Source organism: Dipteris shenzhenensis, chromosome 22 (genome assembly GCF_047967505.1).
Source record: "Dipteris shenzhenensis isolate YYH24624 ecotype China chromosome 22, Dip_SZ_1.0, whole genome shotgun sequence".
Classification (NCBI taxonomy): domain Eukaryota; kingdom Viridiplantae; phylum Streptophyta; class Polypodiopsida; order Gleicheniales; family Dipteridaceae; genus Dipteris; species Dipteris shenzhenensis.
In genome coordinates, this window is record NC_141617.1 from 52689488 (window position 1) to 52716149 (window position 26662).

General features: G+C 39.5%; 1 protein-coding gene across 1 annotated transcript; it reads left to right on the forward strand.

Annotated features, from left to right (window-relative positions):
- Positions 1-24481: 24481 nt before the first annotated feature.
- Positions 24482-26089, forward strand: LOC147888277 (glyoxylase I 4-like). The gene is made up of 3 exons (XM_087393378.1): positions 24482-24963; positions 25321-25426; positions 25526-26089. Exons 1-3 carry the CDS (start codon positions 24803-24805, stop codon positions 25784-25786), a joined length of 528 nt encoding a protein of 175 aa, XP_087249504.1. The 5' UTR covers positions 24482-24802; the 3' UTR covers positions 25787-26089.
- Positions 26090-26662: the final 573 nt, after the last annotated feature.

Genomic DNA, 26662 nt, shown 5'->3' on the forward strand with positions numbered 1-26662 from the left:
AAGGACCCATTAGTTTGTGATGATTAAGCTAAGCTGATTTGAACACCTATTGCAATGAATATCATAAAGTGCCAACACAAGCATCGTTGTAGTTCTTTTTGTGGGCACTTCCTAGCATGAAGATGAAGATAAGCGATCTTGCAGTCCATGATATAATTACCTAGTCATACCCATAATGCAGGAGAGCTCACACAAGAAATATTGAATAAGAATCGAAAACAATGACTCAGAACATTGCGTTTATGGTCGCAAGTCTACGTAAGACTTGCTTGTGGTCTCCTTCCACACAGTTTGTGGCCTTTGTCTATTGGCCTACCTTCCAGCCTCCCCTTGTCCACCTCAGCCATAAATATCATCCTGGATCTTAGGAAACATATCACAAGAGCTAAGCCCTCCTCCCATAGGGCCCTAGAGGGAAAAATCACAAACAATCTTCACCTTGCCTCCCAAAAATGTTCTCCCATATATTAGATCTGCAGTAGTGGGAATATTGTACAGAGACAGATGTACAGATTCTGTAGTAATGGTATGGTCGTTCACTATCACTTGAGCATCTCAGCTCCTCATTCATGATCACATAGAGTAGTCGAGGCTCACAATCATGTTTCTAGTCATTTCCTCTATATTCTATCCCAAACTATCTTGTACCTCTTATGTATCTCAAGACTCTTTTGGCTGCATTCCAGTGAGACTGTTTTGGATTTGCCATAAACTGTGCTATTGAGCTTACTGCATAACAAATATCTGGCCGTGTGATTGTCAGATATATAAGAGATCCGATGAGCTACCTGTAGTATCTGTCATTGATTGTAGGCTTTTCTAGATCTTTAGTAAGTTTCAAACTCTGTTCCATGGGAGTGGGTGCAATCTTGCAATCTCCCATATGAAACTTCTTCAGGAGACTATCAACATACTTGAGCTGACTCATGAATGTGCTATTTGAATCTCTCCAGAACTCAATTCCAAGACAATAGTGCATAAGTCCAAGATCTTTCATGTCGAACTCTGCAAATAAGTCTTGTTTTAGTTTTCTGATGAAGCTATCCTTGCTTCCTATCACAATCAGATCATCTACGAACAAAAGTGCAATAGTAATGTCTTCCCCTTAAACTTTGTAGTAGAGTATGATCTACATTGGATTTTATGTATCCCAGATCAGCAAAATACTTGTCGATTCTATTGTACCAACTTTTGTGTGCTTGTTTTAAGCTGTAGAGACTTTTCTTAAGATGGCAAACCTTATTCTCCTTTCCTAGTCCAACATAACTTGCTGATTGTTGCATGTAGACTTCCTCATCTAGATAACCATTGAGAAATGCATTCTTGACATCGAGCTGATACACATTCCATTTATTGAGTGTCACTAGTGATATCAAGAACTGTATGGAATCCATCTTTGCTATTGGAGCATAAGTCTCATCGTAGTCCTGACCATATTGTTGTGTAAATCCTTTTGCAACTAGTTTGGCTTTGTATCTCTGAATACTTCCATCTAGATTGTACTTCACTTTGTATACCCATTTGTTTGCTATGGCCTTCTTTCCTAGTGGAAGGTCGCATAATTCCCAAGTATTATTCTTACACAAAGCATCCATTTCTTCATTCATAGCAGTTTGCCATTTTGGCTTGTCTACTGCGTCTTCGAAGTACACTAGTTGGTGGTTTCCACCTGAATTGCTTTGCCTTTCTGAGCATATGTCAATCTGGCTGGTGGTCTGCTTTCCCTAGTAGACTGTCTGAGCTGCTGTGGCTCTGCTTGGGATGTTGCTGGCAATTCTTGCTCTTCTTCATCAACCTGTTCTATCGATGACTGTGAAGTCGATGCTTCTATCTCCTGTGTAGGTGAGATTTTCCATTCTGATTCCTCATCAAAGATTACATCTCTGGAGATAATGACTTTACGGTTGATGGGATCATACAATTTGTATGCTTTGCTTTCTTCACTGTAGCCAACCATGATGCATTTGCATGACTTTGCATCCAATTTCCTGCGATGATCATCATGTATGTGGGCATATGCTATGCAACCAAATATGCAGAGATGCCCAATGTGTGGCTTGTGTCCAATGAATGCTTCATAAGGAGTCATACCCTATATCGGTTCGGTAGGAAGCCGATTAAGCAAGTAGTTTGCTGTAGCTATTGCTTCTGCCCAATATTGATTTGGAAGACGCTTTTCACTAAGCATTACTATAGTACTGTCTGCTAAAGTCCCATTCTTCCTTTCAGATCTTGCATTCTGCTGAGGAGTATCTACACGTGAATTGTCTTCGAATGCCATGATTTTTGCAAAAGTTCATGAATGCTGAAGACATGTATTCACCTCCTCTATCTGATCTCATGACCTTGATCTTTCTGTCGGTCTAGTTTTCTACCATGGCTTTGAATTCTTGAAATCTAGAAAACACTTCAGATTTCTCTTTTAGAAAGTAGACCCAACAATATTTGCTATAATCATCGATGAAGGTCAAGTAGTAAAGTGAACCATTGATGCTACGGGTCTGGGCATAAGACCATACATCTATATGTATCGAATCAAGTATACCTCATGCATGAGAGGTACTTTTGACAAAGTTGGTTCGCTTTTGTTTGCCGAAGCAGCATGCTTCACAAGCCTTTCTAAGAAACTGTAGCTTTGGAATCCCAATTGCCATATGGCATCTGTTGCATTTGAGCTGACATGGCATGCTTATCTAGTACTATAGCTAACATTCTATATAAGCATCCTTCCTTGACACCTTTTGCTACTAGCTGACATCTTTTGGATTTGTCTCTGATAGTGCATTCATCATCATCAAAGATGACTTTGTAATTGTGTTCCATCATTTGACCTACTGACAAAAGGTTCTTGCTAATCTTCGGAACATAGAGCACATCTTTCACTAATCCTTTTGTACCAATGAAATTGTTCATAGGGATAACGCCTGTCCCTTGAACTGGATTTGGTGTATTATCTACTATGTAGATGACATTTTTCTGTCATTCTAATGGCTTCATTTCTGTGAACCATTCCTGATGATTTGTCATGTGAGATGATGCACCGCTGTCGATGTACCAAGGATCCTATTCCACTTGGTCGACTTGACACCTATAGTCCTCTTTAGGATTGAAATCAGTGTTGTCTAGGTACACTCTATCAGTCTGATGCAATTCCTCACTTGCAAGAAACATATTTCCATGTTCATTTGCAAAATGACTGTGACTAGAATGTCCACCACGATGATTTCCTCTACCTCAGGAATTCCCTCGTTTACTGCTAGATTGGCCACCTTGGTTGTACTGCTTCTTGTGGCAATCTCTTTCATAGTGTCCAAACTTGTGATAGTAGTTGCACTGAATGTTTGACACATTGGTGGATGAATTCCCTCGTCCTTGGAATCTTCCTCGGTTGGAATGATTTCCTCTTTGCTGATTCTGATGTTGCTGAGGATGATGCTAATGCTGATGTTGATGCTGACTTTGACTTTGTTGCTAATGATGACCACTTTTCTGATATGATCTACCTCTACCTCTGCCTTTGCCTCTGCTTTTGTCTGAAGCTATGAATGTCTGATCATTAGAATGACCTTTACATGCTTCAATGTCCTGAGTCCTAAGTTATTCACCAAGTAGGACTAATTGAAGTTCTTCCAGTGTCGAAATTTGGCGTTGAATGGCAATACTCTAGACTAGATTCTCGTATCCCTCTCCTAGTCCATTCAGAATGACTTGAACTATTTTTGCGGGGTTCATAGTCTCTCCTGCTACTGCAAGTTGATTGTTGTAGTCTTTTATGTGGAGTACATAAGCATGACTAGTTTCACTGCTATTGTGAAAACTCTGGCTAATCTGGTTTCTTAGGGTGAGAATCCTAGATGTGTTCTTGGACTCATAGAGAGTTGCAAACATATCCCATGCTTCTTTTAATGTCTTGACTATGTTGAGCTATCCTAGCATGACATCTTGCACATTCTGCTTGATCAAGTGATAGGCATACTTGTCTTTCTTATCCCATTCTGCTTGAGCTCGGGCAATGGCAAGATCTGCTACTGGTGTGAAAACTATTTATGTAGATGTAGATCCCATTACTGGTGCTATGACAACAGATGGAGTAGAGCTACTAGTGGTTGGATTGTCCAATGGTCTAGGTGTAGGCCCATCAACATACTCCCATTTGTCCTGAAGTACAAGAATCGTCTCCATTCGTCGGTATTTCCATGTACCATAATTGGAGTTGTCTAACTTAGTAGATGCCTCCAAATTGAGGTTGCTAGTCAATATGGTGCAAGAAATGTACTCAAAAGTGTCGTGAAGATCTCTATGTGAATCAAGTGCAAATACACTGACTATGCCAAGTGAAATCTCTGTACCGTCGGTGAAGATAGAACTGCAGTATGTAAAATCTGATCTGTATTACAAGGCTTGTGGCAATGATGCTAGGAATAGGCAAGAGACTTTACAAGGCTGAAATGATGTGCACGATGTCGTGAGATAGCTGAATAGGCTTTACAATGGTGGCATGTGGGTGTGAAATCAAATGCTATCTGCCCACTGAATCAATCTGCAATGCCTCTGTACTTTGAAGTCTATTTATTGAACTGATGAACGTAAGATTTCAGGTAATGTAATGATATGAAACCGTATGTGAGTGTATGGACTGACTCCGAGTAGGTACTAGTCGGGAATTTCGGGCATGTGAGCGTATGGACTGACTCTGAGTATGTGAGCATACGGACTGACTCCGAGAAGGAGGAATTTCGGGCATGGCTTAGATTAACAACTTGGGAAAATTCAAAGCATCCCCTCTATGGCGATCTAGTCTACTCTGATCTAGAACTAAACCAACCATTGATCGATGAAAGAACAGTAAATAATTTCTTTTTTTTTGTTCTTTTTAAGTGCTGGGTCAGATGCGTCGATGTAGAGGCAAATGTGCGTGAAGGAAGTGGTTTTGCCGGTTTACCACTGTGGTTGGCTTTCTTATGCCTTCGAGTTGGACTTTTGTTGGGAGGTTTTGTTGATGCAGGGCTATTGATGTTGAAGCCTTAGCTTTGGAGTGCTAAAGCCTTCGATTATTGCCTAGCTGTTAATGGTGCTAGCCTTGGAGGCTTGTGTCGAGGCATTTGGAGCTTGCGACTGAGTGCTATTGAGCTGCTGGAGATCCGCCTTATAGATGGATATAAGTTGCGGCAACCATGAAGACTTCAGTCATAGCTAGAGCTTGCCGTGGAGGCAGAAAAGCTCATTGAAGAGGCACGACTGGAGCCAGTGTATGGAGAGTAGTGCAGCTTGTTGTGTAGATCTAGGCTTGCTGGAGAGCTTTGTCATAGAGTTCATTGGAGATGTAGCTAGGCTGTTGATAGCCTTCTCGATCAACAAAAATCTCTTTCTCTCTCAAAGGAATATCACACTGAAAGAACTCTCTCTTTCTTTCTCTCAAAGATGGAAATCGCTCTCACAAATCTCTCACAAACAATGAATCTCTCAATGAAACAATGAATCAAATGGAAGAAGATTAACGGAAATCTCTCATGGATGGAAATTTCTCTATCACTCAATGGAAGTGAAAGAAAACTCAATCTCTCAATTACTTTCTCACACTGTCATAAGTGGATCACAATGCCTCAGCAGAAGGCAAGGGAGCTCTGATACCATGACAAAATATGAAGAGGGGAGAGGAGAAGAGTGGAGATGAGGAGAGAGGGCACAGCTAGAGAGCACACCACAAATGACTAACTGTACACTAGATTTAGTTGAAAAAATAGAATATATACAAACCCATTTAGGGTTAGGGTTAGGGGATCTAATCCTTTCCTTTATAGCACTCTATAAGGTTAGTGCTATGCACATATGATCACGTGATGGTGCTATGCACACATGATCACATGATGTTGAGCGTGAACTCTCAACACATGTGTTATTGCATAACCATGGAGGTTATAGCAGTGATCAAGAGGAGTGTGTGAGGGTAGGTTAGCCACAAGGGTTGGCGGTTCGGATCTCCAAGTGGCTGGGTCTTCAATGACTATTTCCCTAACCGTCAGACGGTTCTGTGCACATGCTATTACTAGCATTCTGATGTCATTCTGTACACAGTTGTGCGAGCCATTGCTCCAGAATATAGTGATCTTCGGTGTTCTGTCTCTCTTGCATTATTTGTATTCCATCCTCATGGATGTTATGCATATCATTTGTCTTTGTTTCCCGTAGTGTCTGCACATATTTATGATGCCACAACAATACATAGATTTTTTACATTTTTCTTTTCACCTTTTTGTAGTTGAGTTTTAGAATTTAGGGACTATGGTTAACATCATCAAAGGTTATTCTTCCTTTTGACCTATTCTTCTTAGGAAATTTGCAAGATGTGGCAGTATGTGAATTGTCCCCCAACCTGTGCAAAATCAAGAGTTACAAATTTTGAGCTCTTTTGCAAAAATTAAACTTATCATTTTAACCTATTCTAGTTTTTAGATGTTTAACAACATGAAGCAAGAGATTAAAGTCCCTCCAACCTCTTGTCTAAAACAAAACTTCAAATGGTAATATGCATAAAATAACATCATTGATATTAAAAGGCCAAATAAGAATAAACTCAAAATTTCAAAATATAGTTTAAAAATATAACAATGACAATATTTATTAAAATAATATCATTGATATCTAAAATCCAAATGAGTGATGAAATAAATAAATATTGTAGAAATATTAAATTAATATACCTAAAACATAAACTATTTAGAAGAAATAGTAAATGGTGCAAATAGTTAATACCCTTCTCCCAAACTCTTTGGTAAATTATTAAACAATGTTATAAACATAAAATAGAAGAATTAAAAAGTAAACATAAATAAAAGTTATAAAAATAATGAGACATGTATCTAAAGCACTCATTAGGCATGAAAATAAGAGGAGGCTTACATATTTTTGGCACAAGATCATTGCTTGACTATGACTATTTGACATTTTTAGGAGTTCCTATTTCTTCACATATGCACTCTCTCCATTTTATATGGTGTAATAATCTTGAGGAAAAGAGGTATCTCAAATGTTTATTTAGGGTCCTAAACCCCCTCAAAATCTTTGAGAGCACTTTTGCCACATTATTTTGTGCTTGGACGATCCATGTCCCACTTTTCTCATTGCTATGCTTGCCATTGTATGTATCTTTATCTTACTCTATCCAAGTAGACCCCTTTGATCCTCTATGCATCACCTTGTATTTAAAATTTTGCAAAATATCTATATTGGTGGGCGTGGTGAATTTTTTAATATATGAAGCATGCCAAAGACTTCACACTACCTTTATTACAAGGTGTATCATGAAAACATCATGTATACTATGTCTATGTTTGGATATCATGATAGGGTCTATGCATGTTAAGGTGGTACAATTAGTGGTGTTAGGGACACCACTATTATTCATGCTATTATGGGACAATTGAACAAAAATGAAAACAAATGATGTGCTTTTAAGACTCTTTGTAGTTTAACTAGTGGGATAAGAACTTTTAGATTTTTACGAATATCATTGGAAATGCCTTAATAGAGGATATTTAGATGTGCTAATAGACAATAATAGTGTACCACCTCAACATGCTTTCACCCGATAAACATCATGATTAGGTTCATCATTTGGCTCTCATTTCTAACTTCCCATGCACTACTCAAGGATTCAACCTTAATTTCATACCAAGCACATGCTTACAATGTAGGTAAATGAATTTTCTTGAATGTCCATGATTGCATATATGAGTTGTAATGAGGAAATTTGATGTTTCTTTTATTTTAAGACATATTATTGAATTTTCCTTGTGTCCTATCCCACATGAAGTTTGTAAAGTTCTCTAAAATATTTAAACTCTAAATCTTAGAAACCTTCATGTTTTGTACTAAATTGAGAAAAAATTACAATTCTGCAAGTTACATGTTTTAGAAACCCTAAATAGCTTGCCATAATTTTAAAAATTAAAGGATTTTGAGTAAGATATCAACTTGGGTGGGCAACTTGGGTGGGACCACAATCTCTTGCTCAAATTCTATAAAATTTTAAATTATGGAAAGCAATTTTGTTACTTGCAAAAAAACATGAATGGGTTCCAAACCAAGAGGATTTGACAGAGGTGGAAGGTGAGTAGGATTACTCATTTCTAGAAATTGAGGACTTGCGGTCTTAAAAAAATGCATCAATGTGATGTGAAAAAGTGTATTATGATCCCTAATGGTAGCCACATATACATTAAAATATCAATTGAGTAGACTCAATCCATTAAGTCGGGACGTAATACCAAAATTTAATGACTCTAAATGAGAAGAATCTTAGGAAAACAAAATCTATGGATCATTACAAAACAAATGATGTACCTTACACCACCTTTAGATGTTGAATTCAAAAACTCTAAAATTACTATCTTTAAGTCATGATTAAAAACTCCATCTGATATGTATTGATATTTTCACACATCCTACCTCTGGCCTCCACAACTCTCATGCCAAGCCACATGCGAGACACTTGGCACACATCCTCATGCACCACTACCTCCCAATGTGGGCTTGGACTACCACTACCAATCATGATAGCTCTCTAAGCCCCACTACCTCCCAATGTGGGCTTGGACTCCGAGTTCCATGGCCAAAGGCCTCAATTGATTGCAAGACTATGGTAGGGAGGAAGCACACCAAACATATAATTATCTTTTGGCCAAAAGGGTTACCCAATACCATCCAGTTGTTGGCATTCTTGTATCATATAATAAAATTCTAAAAGCCATGTAGTGCATGTTCAAGGAAAATTTCATCCATTTTTGAAACCAAGCCTGTCACCTACCCTAGACTTCCCCTCCACAAATATTAACTACCCATCTAGTCCCCCCTCTCAATTCTTATCTAAATTTCCCCAACCCCACCACCTCCTCCCCATCTACACAACCATCCACTTCACAACTCTCCACTAGCATGCACATTGGGTCATCGGAGATGCCTCCAAGACTAGCTTAGGACCTACCTAATGAATTCACTTCCAAACAAGTCCATCCTATTTTGTGGCAAGCCTTTATACCTACATAGAATTTTCCATAGGACCCTTCCAAAGAGATGGATTGCTTTCCCACTGAAGGAGATGGCCAGATCAAAAAAATTTTGCCTGACAATCCAAGTGGTACCGCTTGCTACACACATGTAGGCCCTCAAGCACATGACAAACTTAAGCCTATGGAAGGGCAAATTACAGAGTTTTGATCTCAAGGCAGTCGATATTATGGAAGCTCAAGCCATGACCACTTTCATTAAAAAAAATTTCAAGAAGTGGCAGGCATACTTGATCTCAAAGTTTAGATCCCAATGCGGTCGATATTATGGAAGCTCAAGCCATGACCACTTTCATTGAAAAAACTTTCAAGAAGTGGCCAGCATATAATAAATGTATTCACCTCCTCTGTCTGATCTTACGACATTCATCTTTCCGCCTATTTCATTCTCAACCATGGCTTTAAATTCTTGAAATCCAAAAAAGACTTCAGATTTCTCTTTTAGAAAGTAGACCCAACAATATTTGCTATAGTCATCGTTGATGAAAGTGAACCATTGATGCTACGGGTCTGGGCAAAACCCCATACATCTGTGTCCATGAATACCTCGTGCTTGTTGAGAGGTGCTTCTGTTGAAATTGGTTTGCTTTTGTTTACCAAAGCAAAATGCTTTATAAATTTTTCCAAGAAACTATAGTTTTAGAATTCCAATTGCCATGTTTTGATTTTTGAGTTCTATCATGCTCTTAAAATTGACATGTCCATATCTCTTGTGCCATATTGTAGAAAGTGGCATCTATTGTGGTTGAGCTGACATGACTTGCAAATCTAGTACTAAAGCTAGCATTTTAAACAAGCTTCCTTCCTTGACTACTTTGCCTACTAGCTGATATCCTCTGGATTTGTCTCTGATAGTGCATTTATCTCCATCAAAGATGACTTGTTAGTTGTGTTCTATCATTTCACCAACTGACAAGAGGTTCTTGCTGAGCTTTCTTTCACCAATCTTTTTGTACCAGTAAAATTGTTCATAGGGACAATGCCTTTCCCTTGAACTAGATTCGATCTATTATCTGCCATGTAGATGACATTATTTTGTCCTTCTAATGGTTTCATCTCCATGAACCATTTCTAATGCTTTGTCATACGAGATGATGTGCACCTATTGATGTACCAAGGATCCTAACATGCTTGATCGACTTGATAACTGCATTCCCCATTTGAATTGCAATCTATGTCAAGATACACTATTTCAGTCTTCTTGATATCCTCGCTTGCAAGAAATATATTGTTAGGTTCATTGGCATAATGACTGTGACTTGAATGTCCACTACGATGATTTTCTCTTCCACCAAAATTCCCTTGATTGTCCCTAGATTGACCATGCCTTGGTCACACTACTTTTTGCGGCAATCTCTTTCATAGTGTCCAAACTTATGACAGTAGTTGCATTGAATGTTTGACACATTGGTGGATGCATTTCCTTGTCCTTGGAATTTTCCTCTCTTGGAATGATTTCCTCTTGGTTACTTATGCTGATGCTGCTGAGGATGATGCTAATGGTGACTTTGCTAATGACTTTACTGTTGATGATGACCACTTTGCTGAAATGATAATGAATTTATTGTTGATGATGACCACTTTGTTGAAATGATCTACCTCTACCTCTACCTTTGCCTCTACTTCTATCTAAAGCTATGAATGCTGCTTGATCATTGGATGACTTTGTGTGCATGAATGCTTGCATCCTAAGTTCTTTACCAAGTAACACTAAATGTAGCTCTTCCAATGTTGAAATTTACCATTGAATGGCAATACTCTAGACTAGATTCTTGTATCCCTCTCCTAATCCATTCAAAATGACTTGAACCATTTCTGTGGTATTTATAGTCTCTCCTACTGCTGCGAGTTGATTGTTGTAATCCTTGATCCTGAGTACATAAGCATGATCGGTTTCACTATTGTTGTAGAAATTCTAGTTGATTTGGTTTCTTAGTGTGAGAATCCTAGATGTATTCTTGGATGCATAAAGATATGTGGGCATATCCCATGCTTCTTTTGTGGGCATGTCCCATGCTTCTTTTGATGTCTTGACTATGTTGAGCTATCCTAGCATGACATCTTGCACATTGTGCTCGATCAAATGATATGCATATATGTCTTTCCTGTCCCATTTTGCCTGTGCTTGGGCAATGGTAGGATCTACTAAAGGTGCAGAAACTGGTAGTGCAGTTGTAGATCCTATTACTGGTGCTACGATAATAGGTGGAGTAGAGCTACTACTGGCTAGATCATCCAATGTTCTAGGTGTAGACCCATCAACATACTCCCATTTATCTTGAAGTACAAGAATGTTCTCCATTTGGTATTTCCATGTGTTATAATTGGACTTGTCTAGCTTAGCAGATGCCTCTGAATTGAGGTTGCTAGTGGTAGACAAGGTGCAAAAAGTGTACTCAAAGTGTCTGTGAAATCACTATCGAAATCAAATGCAATACATTGACTGTATCAATTTAAAGCTAAACTATCGATGAAGATAGAGGGGCAACTGTGCCTAAGTGTGTTGGCTCTTTCCCCACGGCTTCCATAGGAAGAGTAGGGTATTCTCAGTATGCAGGGTTTCGAGGCTTTTTGTCACCTACAGATATATCAGTATTGTCATTTGTAGTATTGATATAGCTTAGGACCTCGGGTCATATTCTGGTGAGAGAAGTGTGATAAGCAAACATAATGCATGCATTTGTAAAAGGAACATTTATCATCATGATTGGGGAAATGAAGGCTTTCGCCTTCATTGGGGTTTGAAGGGTTTAGGAAGAGTTTAAGGGTTAAAGGGAGGTTCAAGGTTTAGAGGGAGGCTCTAAGGTTTAGAAGAAGGTTTTAGGCTTTATCAGAGGTTTAGGGTTTAGAAAGAGGATCCAAGGTTCAGGGTAGAGTACATGGCGGAGAACTCGTCTTCCTCGTTGATCATGGAGGTCAAGGGTTGAGGGACTAGGGTTTAGTGGGAGCATAGGAGTGGGAGAGGAAGAAGGTGTAAGAGTAGAGGGGAGAAGGAGAGGGTGGAGAAGGGAGGAGGAGGAGAAAGGAGGGGGAGGAGGAGGAAGGAGGATAAGGGAGGAGGAGGGAGGAGAAGGGGGAAAGGAGGAGGGAGGAGAAGAGAGGAGGAGGAGAAAGGAGGCGGAGGAGGAGGAAGGATAAGGGAGGAGGAGGAACGAGGAGGAGGGATGAGAAGGGAGGAGGAGGAGGGAGGAGAATAGGGAGAGGAGGGGTTGTAAGGTTGGAGGAGAGGGGAGGAGGAGTTGCAAGGTTTGGACATGCTTTTGGACATGGAGTGCAAGGAAGCATGGACACTTGGCGACAATTACTTGGAATACCAAAGTAGAACTCAACACAATGCCCCAAAGAGTGTGGGCTTCATTCCATCATGGCATATTTATACAAGTTGGAGAGCTTCTCTCTCCACATGTAGGAATTATGACATTCTCTCTCTACATGTGAAACTTGCATATAGAAGTTGCATGTAGGAGTTGTATGTATAACATGCATGTAGGACTTGCATGTAGAACATGCATGTAGGAATCACATGTAGAACTTGCATGTAGGAATCACATGTAGAACTTGCATGTAGAACATGCATGTATAACTTGCATGTAGAACATGCATGTAGAACATGCATATAGAACTTGCATGTAGGAATCGCATGTAGAACTTGCATGTAGAATATACATGTTGGATTCCTAAGAGAAATTATGCTTAGCCTTATGCAAGTACAAGCAGAGCTTTGCCACTACTCTACACACACACATTTTGTGCTACCTAAGTCCATGTTGGCACATAGACAACATACTCCTGGATCTATTTTATTACCCGACCTCAGGTTATGGCTTATTTTGATTTCAGAGTTGGGATGCGCCATGCACGTAGCCCAGTGGTGGCCGTTGAGCTTGTGGCATGCCAGTTGCTCTTGCTGTAATGCTTTTACACCATACAATTTTTGGTATGTAGTCAAGAATCTTATCTCCAATTGAGGAGAGGTAGACGGCTATGAATTTTGGAGGGGATCTCTTTGCTGAGGCTATGGACTTTGTTGTTGAATCTTCTTAGGAAGAGGTTTGGTGGGGGTCTTGTTGTTACTAAGGCTGGCATTTCTTGCTATCTTGCATTCATGTTGGATGGGATTGCACTCGAATCATTAAACTTGTAGATTAGTTTGTATGTGTGTGATATTTGTGCATTTAGGAGATGGCTATGATGTTTGGGGTCTCATTGTTGAGGGTGTAGACTCTTTTGCCGATTCATCTTGAGTTTTGGCATAGGTTCTTGTCATGCTCATGAGTTCATAGATGCTTTGAGAGTATGGAACGAAAGTATGTGATACTATTATTGATGCAATCTATTATGTGCCTATGCAAGATCGTGTGAGTGCACATGATTTGTCGATTAGGTAGGGACTAACTATATTCTTATTTGTGGGATTTCATAGGGCAACTAAGACTCAATCATCCCTAAGTGAAAAGTCTTCCTATATGTGAAAAAACATGCATATGCCAGTGAGTGTGCATGTAACAATCTACTGCAAACTATATGTGCAAAAAAGTGCATATGCTAGTGAGTGTGCGTGTAACAATCTATTGCTAACTATTGAAGACTTAGGGTTCCCAAAACTTCATTATTGTCAGGGATGGCTTGCGTGTTGATGTAGAATCGCTTCAATCAGCTCTCACTTATGGTTGTGTTGAATTGGACTCCATCCAGTGTTTCTAGTAGCAAAGCAGCTCCAATGGGATTCATTTTTCTTACACGATAAGGTCCTTGACCTAGATACTTAAGTTTTCCCTTGTGGACTTTGGCATTGTATACTAAGACTAGATCACCTTCCTTAATGTCTTTGGCTTTAAGGTTTTTGTCAAACCATGCCTTTCTTATGCATTTTTCTATTGTCATGGCATGGTAGGTGACTAATCTAGTCTTTGTATGCTTCTCCACTTGATAGAGTCTTTCTTTCAAGGATGCATGATATCCCATGCGTTCCTGTACTGCTATGCATAGGCTTGGTATTACAAATTCTAGTGGGACCATAGCTTCAAGGCCGTACACCAATTGAAAAGGTGTGTTCCCTATATTGAGCTTGAGTGTGGTTTGGTATGCCCATAAGGCTGAATTTACTTTCGTTGCCCAATTAGAACACTGTGGCTCTACTACCTTTGTGAAGATAATGCATAATATTTTGTTGGTGGATTCGCTTGTCCATTCCCTTGGGGGTACTAAAGTGTGCTTTTACTATGGATTACCATAAAGCCAGACAAGAGTTCTTGGATAACCTCACTAACAAAATGTGTGCCTCTATCTGACAAAATTTCAATGGGGCATCTAACTTAGGTGATCAAATTCTCGTATAAGAATCTTGCTATGCTTCTAGCATCTGCTTTTTGATTGCTTTAGCTTTAGCCCATTTGGTAAAGTAATTAGTGGCCACAATGATGTAGCATGCCTGTGTTCCCTTTGCTATTGGACGGATGGGACCCACAAAATCAATCCCCCATTTTTCAAATGGTTTTTTTGCAATATTTATTGTTAGGGGATTGAAGTCCTTGTGTTGTGATTTAGTAGTTAGTTGGCATACATCATAGCTATTGACATATTCATAGGCATCTGCCCAAAGTGTTGGCCACTAGTAGCCTGCGAGGAGGAATTTTATTGCTGTGGCTTCCCCTTGGAAGTGTCCTCCTGCAATGCCCTCATGGACTTTGCTGAGGATTGGCATGATTTCATGTGGCATTACACATCTCCTTAAAACTTGGTCCTTGCCCATCTTGTATAGTTGTCCTGCAATGAGTTGATAGGGTGCAGCTTTTGAAATTAGTTTTCTAGCATCCAATGCTTTCATTTCAGGGGGTGGTATTCCTACCATTAAGTACCCAATGATATCTACACACCATTTTGAAATAGCATATATTTGAAATAGTGTAGCATCTGGCAAGTCATCTTCTACTCCAGTGGCTTCTTCTCCCGACTTGACATGAGACATGTGATTAGACATGTAGTGTTGGGCACCTTTGCGGACCACCATTTTGAAGTTGAATTTTTGCAGAAAGAGGAGCCACTTGGTTATTCTTCCTGTTGTACATGGACGGTTCACAAGATAAAGCAATGCTTAATGGTTGGTGTAGAAGACAAAATAATTTACCAATAGATAGTATTGGAATTTCTTAACACTATACACCATTGCTAGGGCTTCTCTTTCTGTGGTGGTATAGTTGATCTTTGCATCATTGAGTTGTCGACTGGCAAAGTAGAATGGGTAGTCTTTCTTATGTTCACCAGGTTGGCAAAGCACATTCCCAATTGCATATTTGGAGCCATCCATATGAACACAAAAATCAATATCCCAATTGGGAGATATAAGGATGGTTGCTCTGATTAGACACCACTTCAAAAGTTCAAAGGCTTGGTTGCACTCTTTTGCCCATAAGAATTCCACTAATAATTTGTAAAGTGGTCTGGCTATCATGGCATACTACAAGATAACCCTTAAACCTTTCATATGGGCCTTAGATCCTTCAAGCCATCCATGAACCCTAGCAGACAATCTGCACAATATTTATTCATTTAACTTCCCAATGGGGAGTTTCTCACCAAGGGCCCCTAACACCATTCTTGTATATAAAGTAAAGAGTTTTCCAATGACCTGGAATCACCCTTATTATGCCAGAGCTCACCTTTTCTTTTTATTAGAAGTTACACCCTAGCAATAGCAAAGGAGTATCGTTCACTGCTATCCAGGCTTCTTTTCCAAAAGAAAGTAATGGGCCTCATATCAAGAAATCCCCACACAAAAAATGTCGACAAGGCCTCATGATAAAAGGTAGTGGGGTAACTCAAAACATTAGAGGTTACTCCCATGACCCCCACAATGTTACCCAAAGTTTTTAAAATGAGGAGCCCCTACATAAGGGAATGTGTGTGTGTGTGTGTGTGTGTGTGTGTGTGTGCATGTGCGTGTGCATGTGCATGTGTGTGTGTGTGTGCATGCATGCTCTAAGGAGATATAGGAGTTATTAGAGTCTTAATCTTCCTATTGTTAAATGATTATTATGAAAGGTGAGTCTTTCCCTTTTTTGCTCCACGTTTTTCTTTTGATAAAATCACTTTAAGGTTTAACCAATAGTGAGGGAGCATCATCAATTGCTTAAAAATATTGTAATGTTTATACACAATCATGGCAGACCATCAGTATCCCCTTTGGACAATGCAAGACTGTACATGCGGGGTAGAGTCCAGGACAAAGGGCTAATTGGACATCCTAGAGTAGACATAGTAGCATGGTGTAGACTAAACAATATCTGTGCAAATTTGGCATGGCAAAAACAAATGATTTCATAGGATTAGTAGAAGTTTTAGTACCAAGATAGGCACGACTCCACATCCTAATAACACGTAGCAACCATTTGTATAGAGTACAGATGGTATCGTGTGAAGCACAAATTTGGGACCAAAAGATGCAAAATCTTCCTTTATATATTCAAAACTCTCTGGAAGGGTTACCATTCCTTGTAATGAGTCTAGATAGGCTAGATCTCATGTTGGGGCTAGAGTAGTTTTCTGACAAGCATCTAGATGGTTTCAATCACATGGCATATCTATCTATCATCTCCCCCGATACCAATATTCTCTAGATGCCCCTTTTTTACACCTAACTCAACAAGATATTCATCAAACCATTCGAGACTAGTATACATCCATAGGACATGGATAGTCCCCCCCAACAACCACATGCAAAAAAGATGGACTTCTCTAAAGAGCATTTCCTCAACCTCAGCAAGGATGGGTTCATCCATGCAAGAAGATCCCTACAAATCCAGCTTTTTGCATGCAGTGCAGATTACCATGGGGTAGTTCAAGACCTCATCCCCACGATTCCATATTGAGGTAGGATGCAAGCTTGTAACCACATGGCACCATAGAGGTTAAAGATGATGCACTATTTGCGACATCCATAAGGTGGAGACTTAGGATCATGCCCTGATAAGGTGCCCTAGATACTACAAGATTCCAATGGAGGCACCACTCCATCTTCTTGCCTTAGAGGATTTAAAACAATTCTAAGATGGGTTTCATGCTCCATCAATGTATTTCTATAAACTAGGATGTCGTCCAAGAATACTACCACAAAACTTGCCCAAATACAGCTTAAAGATATCATTCATCATTTGCTAAAAAGTGGCTAGAGAATCCATGAGACCACAAGGCAAAACAAGGAATTTGTAATCCATTGATAATGCCCATATCTTGTTCTAAACCAAATTTTTATAAACGTCCCCTTCATCAATTTGTATCTGATGAAATACTTAGCACTTGTTAATCAGTCTATGAGGTCATCCATTCTAGACTTGGATATTTGTCTTTGATGAACTTATTCAGATAAGTTATAGTTACATGAAAATGTGCCCCATGGGGATTTACTTGGTCTCATGCGACCATCCTCAAATACTCCTTAATCTATCTAGTTATGCCATCTTCTTCCTTCTAGCTTAGTCAATATGGGTTTATAAAAACATGTTGATTCCAAGGAAGTAGATCAATATAATGGTCAACATCTTGAGCAAGTTATAACCTATGGTGCTTTTTTTGAAAATACATCAATGTAATCATTCTTTATTTTTCTTATCAATATTTCCTCAAAAGAGTCTGGAACTATTTTTGTATGACAAAGAAGAATCCTTCAAAGAAAAAGGAATGATTATACAGTGAAGGTTTCCAAAATTTGGAATGTGGTGCAATAAATATTTCTAAAATATTTATTAAATTTGCAGATGGTTCACAATAACTGCTTTTAAGATATATATTCATGGCCATTTGGAAATGAATGGCATGCCTTTTCCAATTAGTCTTCAAAGTATGACTCTTGTCAAAAAACCCGTCTACCCCAACATAAGATCTACCCTATGTAGACTCATTACAAGGAATGGTAACTTTTCCAAATAGTTTTGAATCTATAAAAGAAGATTTAGAATCTTTTGACACCAAATTTGTGCTTCATCGGACACCATCTACACTCTAAATAAATGGTCGCTAGGTGTTATTGGGATTTGGAACTTTACACCAATTTATGATCAGTGAAATAATGAGTAGACCCTTGGTCAAATAGGATACATACTTCATGAATTAAAAAATTTTAATCCCACATAGTCCACCCAACTTTGAATAGGCTATTCTAAACCACATCTAGCCTAATCGATTCTTAGTAGCCTATTATGACAGTCATGTAGCCCCTTTTGCTTTGAAATATGTGCCTATCTTGGTCCTACAAAATAATTTGTTTTTGCCATGTCAAATGTGAACAGATACTGTTTAGTCTATCCCATGCTACTAGGTGTGCTCTAGGATGTCGAATTAGCGATTTGGTTTGGACTCTACCATGCATGTATAGTCCTACGTTGTCCAAAAGGGGATACTTATGGTCTATCATGATTGTGCATAAACACTACAAGGATTTTAAGCAATTGATGATGCTCCCTGACTATTGGTTACACCTTAATTACTGCAATTCTACCAAAAGAAAAACGTGGAGCAACAAAGGGAAAAACTCACCTTTCATAGTAATCATCTAGCAATAAGAAGATGAAGACGCTAATAACTCCTATTGCATGTAGTCTCTGTTTGCTCCTCGCTTGGTCAGGGTCTACAAGATTGCAATGTACTAAAGGTTATAGTCTCTTTCAAGCAATTCTTCTTCCATAAATACCTCCTTAGCTTTCTATAAAGCTTTCATAAATCTAGAGCTTTCTCTTTGAAGGCTTTCAAAATCTTAGCTCATGATTCTTCCACTCTGGATAGAAGGTGTCTTTGGTCCATCATGAGTCTTCCAAAAAATATCCACTCTGGTACCACTAATACAAACCCATGCTGAGTCCACTACTAAGTTCAAATTCACCAAACTAGGGACCAAACAACAAACTACTGCATGTAAAACTCACCAGCCAACTATAGAGCAATTCGCTCACCCTTGAGCACTAGAGCTCATTGGGAAGAAACATGGTTGCACCCCAGTCTAGAAGACCTCCACACCCATTATGCAAAATTCTCATCCTAACCTCCTAACTCCACCCCTTAGGATCTCCCATCACCCATAGGCGAGTCACTTATAACCAAGGTTAGCTAGGTATGTAACAAATACCACTCTAAAATACATATTTAGTCTATCTACCACTCTTGGGCATTCTTCGGCATGTTTAATATGGAAAAACCATGATTCAATTCAACCTATATATTAAAAGACCTTCATCAAACCATTGGTGCTTGTTGCACCATAATAATTGATGAAAATGAATGATTTCTTTTTGCAAGGATTTATGCTAGGAACTTAGGAGGAAGGATTCAAATGCCAAGCTACCAAGAACCTTTAGAGGCTACATTGATAAGCACCAGTTTCAAAAGACCCTAAGTCCTAGCGAGATTCCATTATGGATTTAGTGATGGCCATAGACTAGGTTTCTTGGGGAATTAATAACATGAAAATTGCATCATCTCATAGAATTTTCTTGTTGACAACACGAAATCAATTGCTATGACTTCTATGATACTGTGACATGGCCTACAACTACATGAACACCATTATCATCCTTTAATCTCACATCCATCATGGTCATCTCTTTTTCCCTAATGATCCATCTCTATCGAGAACATAGATTAAAAGAGAAAGCTGGTTAGGTTCTCAGAATATCAATTTACTCAAACGATAAAATATTTTGTATATATATGTATATGTATGTATGTATGTATGTATGTATTTGTATATATATGTATATGTATGTATGTATGTATGTATGTACGTACGTATGTATGTAGGTATACATACATACATACAAGCTCATCTATATTTTCCATCTACCTATTATAAGAGCTCGTAATCTCAACAAACCATTCCATACATATAACTAGATTTAAGGAGAAATTTAATTGAAAAGGCCTTTATTTTTCAATCTCTTTTAAATACAGAAAGTCAATTGATTTCTTATATGGAGTACCCCAATTAAGCTAAAGTAAAGGATAGCTTCAAAACTTCATGCAATGGGGTGACTTCAACTCAATACATCCACTATGTACTCTCTAGGTCTTCCCCACTAGGTTAAATGGAGATGTTCTAAAAGAAAAAGAGTATAGGTATGATAAAAAGGGAAAAACCTCCCATCATGAATAGAGGGAGCTCCTCACTAATCGCTCTCTCTTTACCCCTCCCCCTTCCTTTTTACCCCTATTCTTTTGAAAATAACTTAAAAAGAATTAATACATTTTTAAATTCTTTTCAATTAGGGATTGAGGGATTGGACATATTATTGTGCTAGGAGAATGTGGAATTTGATCTAGATCATTTCATATCAAGGGTTCTAACTTTAAAAAAAGCACCTTTTTGGTGAATATGGAGAATGGAGCTATTCCCTACCAAACTAGACTCTATACGAAAAACGAGCTAAACCGTCCCCCATATATGCCTTTCCTTGCCCACAAACTTAGTTTTTAGCACACAATATTTGTTCTATTGTTAAGCCCATAAATTTAGCCCGACCAGAAGTGGCCAATTGGGGCATTGCTAAAAAATATGCATGTTATCTATCTAGATTTCTGCTATGGGAGACTCAAACTAAGAGACCATAATCTCTCTTACTTGGTAGAAGGTCATAGTTAGTGCCTTTTTTATATTAAAAAGCTAAAATCTTTAGGATATGAGTCTCCATGGTACATGGACTCTCTTGTTCAAATTTCCAACTTGGAAACACGACATTCTATTAGATAACTATAAGGTCATACTGAGTATTAAGAGGGGATATGAGTCCATGGTCGTCGTGCCCTCTTGGTTTTGAGTTTCCCATAGTCATGGCCTCTTGGTGGTTTTGAGTCTCCCATGGTCGTGGCCTCACCTCTAAAAATTAATTTCAAGCATGGAAGACTCAACTTCAAGAGTGCATGAGTTTCCCATGGCCTCATGATAAACACGCACATGCACACATGCGCACCCACACACACATACAAATTTTTGTGTGTTAAAAGCACACAGACACGCATGCACATGTACATAGACACACACACAAGGCATGACACGTACACACACACATACATACACACGCATGCATTGCGAGCACGTTCATGGGCATGCACATGCATTTTATAGAACCATTTGGCTATTTGTACTTTGGGTTATGTGCATTGATTAGAAGGTCATTAAGTTGAGTATTGAGATGCCTCATCAATCCTTAGGAAGGTCATGGCTAGTTAGACTCATACATGGTGAAGGGGACAACCAATTATGATCTTCTACCTAGCTAAAGAGAGGTCATGGACTCTCCATTTTGAAGCTTTCATGCTTAAGTTTTCTGTGTGTGTGTGTGCATGCACATGCGTGTGTGTGTGTGGTAAACAAGATGACAACCCCTTTTGCATAGTTAAAAGACAAAGGAATTAGGGGAAAGGATAGAAAGAGAACATTATAGAGTAAAGGAAGTGCTTCAGTGAGTAGGTAAAACATCTATGAAATTGTATCAAAAAGTATGTAAGACTTTATTTGATAAGGAGTGCCAATAATGATTTGGCAAAGAAATATTTTTTGCAAAAGCAATTAAAGCTGGTGAAGTCCTGACAAGCATCTCTTTTATTGAAGAGCCACCATCCAACAAGAAAACATGATAAGAACCAGCTTAAGCTTTAGTTGGGAAGACAGGTGTGATAAACACTCCTCCCTTGTTATCGGGGTCACAATAAATTAGAAGCTTAGTCACAAACTTCAACAACATGATGTAAAACATTGAGTGTACCGAGGATAGGTTATTTGAGTGTGGGTAGAAAGGAAAAGTTTTGAAATTAGATTGGGGGGGAAGGGGTTGGGGTGCTTTAAGAGTAATAGAAGTTGGGAGGTGATGAAACAAAATAACATAGAAGGTGGGAAGGGTAGATGAGTCTAGAAGGGTAAAATTTAAAGAATTGGAAAGGAGGAATAGGGTAAGGTGAGTAAAAATAAAAAATTAAGAGAAAAAAGGAAAAACCTAGGTGGGACATATCATTACTAAAAAAATTTAATTAAGGTGCAAATTAGGACTAGGAGTACTAGGGTAAGGTAGAAATTGAAAAAGATCAATTAGGAAGGGATTAACTATCCGGGAGTAATGAGCGCAAATGCAAAGGAATTTTTTAATTAAATTTTTTGCTTAGAGGAGGGGAGATGATGTATATGCAGAGAAGGGGATGTAGTTATGAATAGGGAAGGATAAGGGTTAAAACAAGGTTTTATTAAAAATAAGAAATAGAGGATAATAAATAATGAAAATAAAAAAGGAAGCAGCGAGGGGGGGGGGAAGCCTAAAAGAAGCCTTAAAGTTAAATGTTAGAAAAATAATGAAAAAATTAAATAACCTCAAAGTAAATTAAGAATAGAGCAAAGAAGACCTAATAAAAAAATTTGCGACAAATTAAACGAAGAGAGGAGTAAAGTGTGAAGGGGAAGGGATTAAATAAAGGGAAGGAAAGAGAATTGGAGAGAGAAGGAAAAAGTCACTGGTTGGAACGTAACAACAAGAGGGAGTAAAAAAAAGGAAAGGGGGAGGGGTAAAAAAGTGATAGAAAGGAGGGGGCTTTACGAGATGTAGAGAGAAAATAAAGGGAAGAGAGGGGTGGGGTTTTAACAGAAGGTTTAAATAAATAAGGGAGAAGAGAAAGTTTTGAGGGACCTGTGAGTCCATTGAGGTCAGGCAAAAGCACGTGGGCAGCTGCCACGCAAAGGAGAAACGAGGCACAAAAGGACGTTGAAAAAGCCGCGAATAGATAGATGTTGAAGGAGAGCCGATATTTGATATTACAGCGGACCAGTCGAGGCGACGAGAGTATTTTGGAGCTGTAAGGAACCGCAACAGCGTAGCAGGCAAGAGTGCAGTAGTTACTCGAACCAGACAACTTGCACGGGCGGGAGGGAATAGCCAGTTTGCACAGGCGGGAGGGAAAGACTGACAGCTAGAGAAGGCATCAACAGCGAGGCGATGGGAAGGAGGTGGGGAGCAGGGTCATTTAAATAGAGTGGGGCTTGGTTAGTCGGGGGGGTCGGGCTAGCAGAGAGTTGGGAAGGTCATATATTAGGGTGTTTTTTTTTTTTAAAGTTAGTAGAAAAAGTGAGGAGGGGTGGTTAAAAAGGATTTAAAAAGTATTTTAAAAAAAAGAAATAAAGTGGAACTAAAATGAGGGGGGAAAGAATGTTGAGGGCGAGGGAGGGACTTGGGAGGTTGAAAAAAGAAAACGGGAGTGAGAAGTCGACGGAGGGAGATAGGGATTTTGCCGTTTCGAGGAGTAGAATCCTAAAGTGGTAAAACGTGACAAGGGAGAATATCACCTCTTTGGGTAATTGCACCATCCAGTTTAAGAAGGCAAAGAATTTTGCTTGTAAGGAACTAATAGGAAAAAAGAGATCCAAATGGTTGAGAATATACCATACCACATGGTCAAACCAGAGGATATAGGATTTGCAGAACATGCTTGTTTTCTTTATGAGACAGATGCACTTTATGTAAGGCCTGAAGACATTCCAACAGTTCTTGACATAATAGTTATCGTCTTTGGTAGGAGAGTCGACATCATTGTGAGTGGCACGTTTTGAATAAAGGAAGACCTCCTTGGTGGAACCACATTTAGTAGATGTTGCTTTGAGTAGCTTTGAGTGGCACGTTCACCTCTCTAGTGACTAGAGAATTTGATGTGGGTAGGTGATGGATCAATATCAATTTGTACCTTGAAGAAAGAAAGAGAGGGAGTTCGGACTCAGAGGGAGGGGGGAGAGAGAGAGAGAGAGAGAGAGAGAGAGAGAGAGAGAGAGAGAGAGAGAGGAGAGGATGGGGCTAAAAATGTGGAGAGAGAGGAGACTCTAGATTTTACCAAGTGACACAAATCCCTAAAAAAAATGAGCTTCTCAATGCCATCAGCTTTACTTAGGCCTCCATGGCAGGTCCAATAAGTGATTTTGTGAAAGCTAGAATCGCCTTATTGACCATTGTAGGACTCTAATTTGATGTGGGTGGATGATGGATCAACATCGATGAGTACCTTATTGTTAGCAACAAGTGATTAGGTTTACTTAGGCCTCCATGGCAAGAATCGCCTTATTGACCATTGTAGGACTCTAATTTGATGTGGGTGGATGATGGATCAACATCGATGAGTACCTTATTGTTAGCAACAAGTGATTACGTGAAAGCTAGGTTTACTTAGGCCTCCATGGCAGGTCCAATAAGTGATTTTGTGAAAGCTAGAATCTCCTTATTGACCATTGTAGGACTCTAATTTGATGTGGGTGGATGATGTATCAACATCGATGAGTACCTTATTGTTAGCAACAAGTGATTACGTGAAAGCTTGTAGAATATACTAGCTTTAGCGACTCCAAGGATTAGAGTTGAGAGAGTTCGAGCTAAGGACAACGTGGCGAAGGGAAGGAGTCCTCCCTGGATTGGAATCCAGGTGAAGGCCTAATTATAAAAGAAAGAGGAAACTTGTCAGCATCCTCACCCCTTCGGCCCCTTCCCCTTGAGAATGCCTACTCGCTAACCTTTACAGCTCCTGTACATGCATTCTCAGCCTTCTAACTTTACAGCTCCCTCCTTTACATGCCTCCTCCGAGCCTAACTTGTATTTCCATGCAACTCAACGCTAGCTTATCCCTCCATACGCTATCATTGCTGCTCTAACGCCCTCAATCCTTTCTTGTGCTGCTGTATTTGCCCGCCTAGCTACTTGGGTCCTTGGCCTCCTCATTCATCATCGACATGGCGAAGAAGTTCAGTGCCTTTTCTGCCTTGCCCATCTCCTCCGTGAATCACATATCTTTGCTGTGTTCTTCTGTTGAGAATTCGGCGTCTTTCTATGAGCGCGTACTCGGTTTCATCCCGATTAAGAGACCTGGCTCCTTCAATTTCGACGGAGCATGGTGAGTAGCTGGTTTCCCATTTTCCTTCTCCGGCGTGCTCGTACGCTGGTTCGCCTGGCGAGTGTTGTAAGTTGGTATGGTTACTTAAGTACCTTTTCTGGACATCCGTATTGCACCTGATGCGAATGCCTCTTCTGATGCCTTAGATATTAGAAGGGAATGCTCCACGGAGCACGGTGAATGCACATTTGCATATTGCTTTCTTAGACACGTACTTCTTCTCATAGTTTATATCTCAGAAGAGAGAGTTTCCCTATTCTTCGTTTCTGATAGGGCCAACACAGCTTCAGAGTTCCATGGAGTTTTAAGTTACGGTGTAGTTCTCATCCACTGGCGTGTTTGTTCTTCTAAATGCAGGCTTTTCAACTATGGCATGGGGATTCACTTGATCCAAGCTCCCAAACCGAATCAGATCCCCAAGAAACTGGAGATTAATCCTAAAGACAATCACATTTCTTTTCAAGTAAGTATGAAAAATGTCTGCATGATGGTGCGACATGGACTGGGAGCAATGTCACCCGTTGGTGCAAGCAGCTAATGAACCTCTTGGCTTGTGCGACAGACTGAATGTGCCGACATGCAGCAAGTGGAGGACCGGCTCAAGGACATCGAAGTAAAATTCATAAAGGTACAGGTAGAAGAGGGAGGGATTCTGGTGGATCAAATTTTCTTTCACGATCCCGACGGGTTCATGATCGAAGTGTGCACTTGCGAGAACTTGCCGCTCATACCCCTGAGATCAGGACCCTGTTGTATCAGAGAAGCAACTTCCCATCTCTCGGATTCTCACAATATGCTCACCACGACGGCGAGGACCGCTTAGCTCCTTTTGATCTCCACGTACAGGTTTGTGAAACTAAGCAAGGCTCAAGCTGTGCGCGAACCGCTGTACAGCTTGTTGGGATCAGATCAGCCCAGTTGGCAGTTCACTATGTGTATACATGGTCAAATTATGACCATTATCTATTTGAAAGAGTCCATGTAAAATTCGCTTCGAACATATTTATGGACTTTTCCTATTCACTTGGATGATATAGCTACTCACGTGACTGCAGTCCGTATTTTGATTCTTGTATATTGTGCATACGTGGTCAAATCATGACCAATAAAAGTTTGTATTTGTATTTATCGTTTATGAAATTATGACCATCATGTAATTGAAAGAGTCACATAAAATTTGCTCAGTAAAAGTTTGTATTTGTATTTATCGTTGATGTTGAGAGTCCCCACCAGTTCCTTCTCAATTCTACTCACTTGATTGTAGTCCATTGTCTTTATAAATAAATTATGATTCACACCCTCCCTCAATCTTGCGTGCACCCTCCATCTCACACCTTCAAAGCTTCAATCCTCTAAAATCCTAATGCATAGATGGTGGTGATGTTCTCACCACCTTACACACTGCCCATGATAGTTACAACACCAACTTGTGTGCTAGGTTGTGTGTGTGAACACGGTTTAGAGGGATTGCACCACAAACAACTTTCCATCCATTTCATCGCGTGTTTCAGATTGTATCGCTACCACCCTCCTTTCGCCTCTTCTCACTATAAAGTTGTAGTCCCCATCCTTTGCTATCCTATCCTTTCCTTTTGTGCAATGTCCAATTCGCGAATGCAATAAAGATCTATGGAATCTAGGTGTTTCACATCAAAATCTTACCTTTCTTAAAATGTTTTTGTTAATGGGTTGACCATCA

Excerpts from the sequence above, each read along its gene's own strand:
- LOC147888277 (XM_087393378.1), top strand. The coding sequence starts at position 24,803 with ATGGCGAAGAAGTTCAGTGCCTTTTCTGCCTTGCCCATCTCCTCCGTG. Across the intron at positions 24,964-25,320 it reads TTCAATTTCGACGGAGCATG|GCTTTTCAACTATGGCATGG; the intron begins GTGAGTAGCTGG and ends TTCTAAATGCAG. Across the intron at positions 25,427-25,525 it reads ACAATCACATTTCTTTTCAA|ACTGAATGTGCCGACATGCA; the intron begins GTAAGTATGAAA and ends CTTGTGCGACAG.